This window comes from Sinocyclocheilus rhinocerous, unplaced genomic scaffold, assembly GCF_001515625.1.
Source record: "Sinocyclocheilus rhinocerous isolate Xijiao unplaced genomic scaffold, SAMN03320098_v1.1 scaffold3283, whole genome shotgun sequence".
Classification (NCBI taxonomy): domain Eukaryota; kingdom Metazoa; phylum Chordata; class Actinopteri; order Cypriniformes; family Cyprinidae; genus Sinocyclocheilus; species Sinocyclocheilus rhinocerous.
The window spans coordinates 173,184-176,273 of NW_015650698.1; the positions used below are offsets into that span (position 1 = coordinate 173,184).

Genomic DNA, 3,090 nt, shown 5'->3' on the forward strand with positions numbered 1-3,090 from the left:
GGAAACCTGTTTGCATTGTTACACTTTCAGATAAACATAATTTACTATTTTTAATATATTTTTTCCCTCGACGCACACACACACACACACACACACACATACTTTCTTTCAATGTGTGTGTGTGTGTGTGTGTGTGTGTGTGTGTTTCTGTCCTTTACATCCAAATGCAAATTAATGAAATGTTATATTTTATATCAGCTGTCCAAAATTACCTCAAACAAAAATAGACTTCTTTTATGCAAAGAAATGAATGGGTTCGTTCAAACAAAAATCATTTACTCGTCCTCATGCTTTTCAAACATATTATTATTAATATTATTATTAAGAGTAATGATGTTTTATGCATTAATATATTTAATAATATCAATATAAAATATCAATTTAATTTGTTAATCTAAAAATCATTTACCCAACCTCATTTTGTTTCAAACATGTTATTTAATAGTAATAATTATTATTATTATTTTATTTAAATAATAATGATTAATTTACTTAAATTAGTACAATATTTAATAATTAGATGTAATAATAAACAATATAATAATCTTTTGTTTTGTTTTATTTGTCCACCTAAAAATTATTTACTCACCCTCATTTTGTTTCAAACATATATTATTTAATATTAATAATGTTTTTAATTTTATTTGTTCACCCCAAAATCATGTTTTACCAAACATTATTATTTATTATTATTATCAGTAGTAGTAATATTACCAATAATAATGTTTTATTTATTTGTAATTTATTTATAATAATTTTATTTATTTGTATGTTGTTTTAAACCTGTATTATTTAATAATAATAATTATTATTAGGGTTGTCAACAGTACTGAATTGTTAAAAATGTAATTAATGCAAGTGGGAAATGCTGGAAACATCACATTTTTAAAATTTTGATACTTTTGACAACCCTAATAATAATAATAATGTTTTATTTGTTTTATTTTATTTGTTCACCCAGAACTGTTCAGCTTCATCTGGACGTGTGATGGAGCAGTTATGATGTGGTGGTTAACGGAGGCGTGTGTTTGTGCCGCAGGTTTGATTGACGGCTACACCGGCGAGCGTCTGGCTCTGGAGCAGCAGATCCGCGAGCACGCCGAGCTGCAGATGCATCTGGAGCAGGAGCTGACGGCGACCGCTAGCCGTCTGCGTGAACTCGAGCAAGAGCGCCAGCAGATACAGGACGAGCGCGAGCTGCTGTCACGCCAGCACGACGCCATGAGAGAAGGGGCGGGGCCTCGAGAGCTGCGTATGTCACATGACTCACACTCACTGCGACTCCATTGGTTTACATCATGGCTACATTATAACGACTGATTAGCTGAATGTGTTTATGGGTCAAATCAGAGCTGCTGCAGTATGATTAACTCATGATTTATTTATTTATAGGTTGAATCAGTATTCATTCTCAAGGCCTGTCATGCCAAAATCAACAGAACAAAATAACATGCAATGTTTTGCATATAGAAAAAAAAACTTAATTAACTTTTTTTTTTTTTCTCATTATTTTTAGTATTGTTTATATACTATTTTAGTATTTAAGAATAGTATATTAAATACTATAAAAATAATAAGTTGTTATATACTATAAAAGTATTTAATTAGCTTTTGTTTTTAGAATTTTCGTTTCAATTTAGTAGTAATTTTTAGTCGTTTTTTTTAAATATTTGTATTAATTATTTTAGTATTGTTAATATACTATTATAGTATTTAAAAATAGCATATTGAACACTATAATAATAAGTAATTATATTATATGATAGTATTTAATCTAGCTGTTTTTAGTTTTAGTTTCAATTTAGTGTAATTTTTAAAAAATGTTTCTATTTAATTTATTTTTATTTCAGATTTAGTTTTAGAAATTTTAGTACTTCAACTTGGTTATTTATTTCAGTTAGCTGCTCATGAAACCATTTTTAATTTTTATTTTAAATTTAAGCTTAATTTGTTCATCAAATATGTGCCTATTTTTATTGTATTTTAACTTTATTTTATTTTAGCTTTATTTTAATAATGAAAACATCTTTTAATAGTTTTAGTTAACATTAACAACACTGCAGTTAAGCCCATTTTCTAATTTATTTTTATTTGAGGTTTTAGTTTTAGAAATTTTAGTACTTAAACTTTAGTTACCAAGGAACGATTTCTGATTTTGGTTTTTTAAGTTTAATTTGTTAATGTAATATGTTTCTTTTATTTTTTATTTTATTTTATTTTATTTATTTTATTTACACTGAACAAAATTATAAACGCAACACTTTTGTTTTTGCCCCCATTTTTCATGAGCTGAACTCAAAGATCTAAGACTTTTTCTATGTACACAAAAGGCCTATTTCTCTCAAATATTGTTCACAAATCTGTCTGAATCTGTGTTAGTGAGCACTTCTCCTTTGCCAAGATAATCCATCCACCTCACAGGTGAGGCATATCAAGATGCTGATTAGACAGAATGATTATTGCACAGGTGTGCCTTAGACTGGCCACAATAAAAGGCCACTCTAAAATGTGAGCCTAAGGCACACCTGTGCAATAATAATGCTGTCTAATCAGCATCTTGATATGCCACACCTGTGAGGTGGATGGATTATCTCGGCAAAGGAGAAGTGCTCACTAACACAGATTTAGACAGATTTGTGAACAATATTTGAGAGAAATAGGCCTTTTGTGTACATAGAAAAAGTCTTAGATCTTTGAGTTCAGCTCATGAAAAATGGGGGCAAAAACAAAAGTGTTGCGTTTATAATTTTGTTCAGGGTAAATTGGTGAGTTTGAATAGTTTTTAGTTTTAGTTAACAGTAACATCACTCACATTAAGTCCCTGTGTTTTTTTCCCCCAAAAATTTTAAAACGCGATTTGTGTTGTTTACGTTCCAAATGCCTCTTAAAATTCAAGTTTCGGTGTCGTTGTGGCGTCACGTTTGGTGTGAACAGGCCTTCAGATGTGATTCCAGGTGTTTTCAGGTCCAGTGCATGACGTGCCAAACTCCCCGCAGGAGAATCTGAAGAGGCTTTAACAGCACACACACACACTCTCACATACACACACACACACTCTCTCACACACACACACACACACACACAAACACG

At 30.3% G+C, this 3,090-nt stretch overlaps 1 protein-coding gene across 1 annotated transcript in view; it reads left to right on the top strand.

Moving 5' to 3' along the window:
• Nucleotides 1-3,090, top strand: part of LOC107712284 (A-kinase anchor protein 9-like) — a 137,848-nt gene that overhangs the window by 107,235 nt on the left and 27,523 nt on the right. Inside the window, exon 20 of the mRNA XM_016517495.1 lies at nucleotides 1,040-1,252. Coding sequence (XP_016372981.1) covers nucleotides 1,040-1,252 — 213 coding nt within the window. The remainder of the gene's footprint in view (nucleotides 1-1,039; nucleotides 1,253-3,090) is intronic.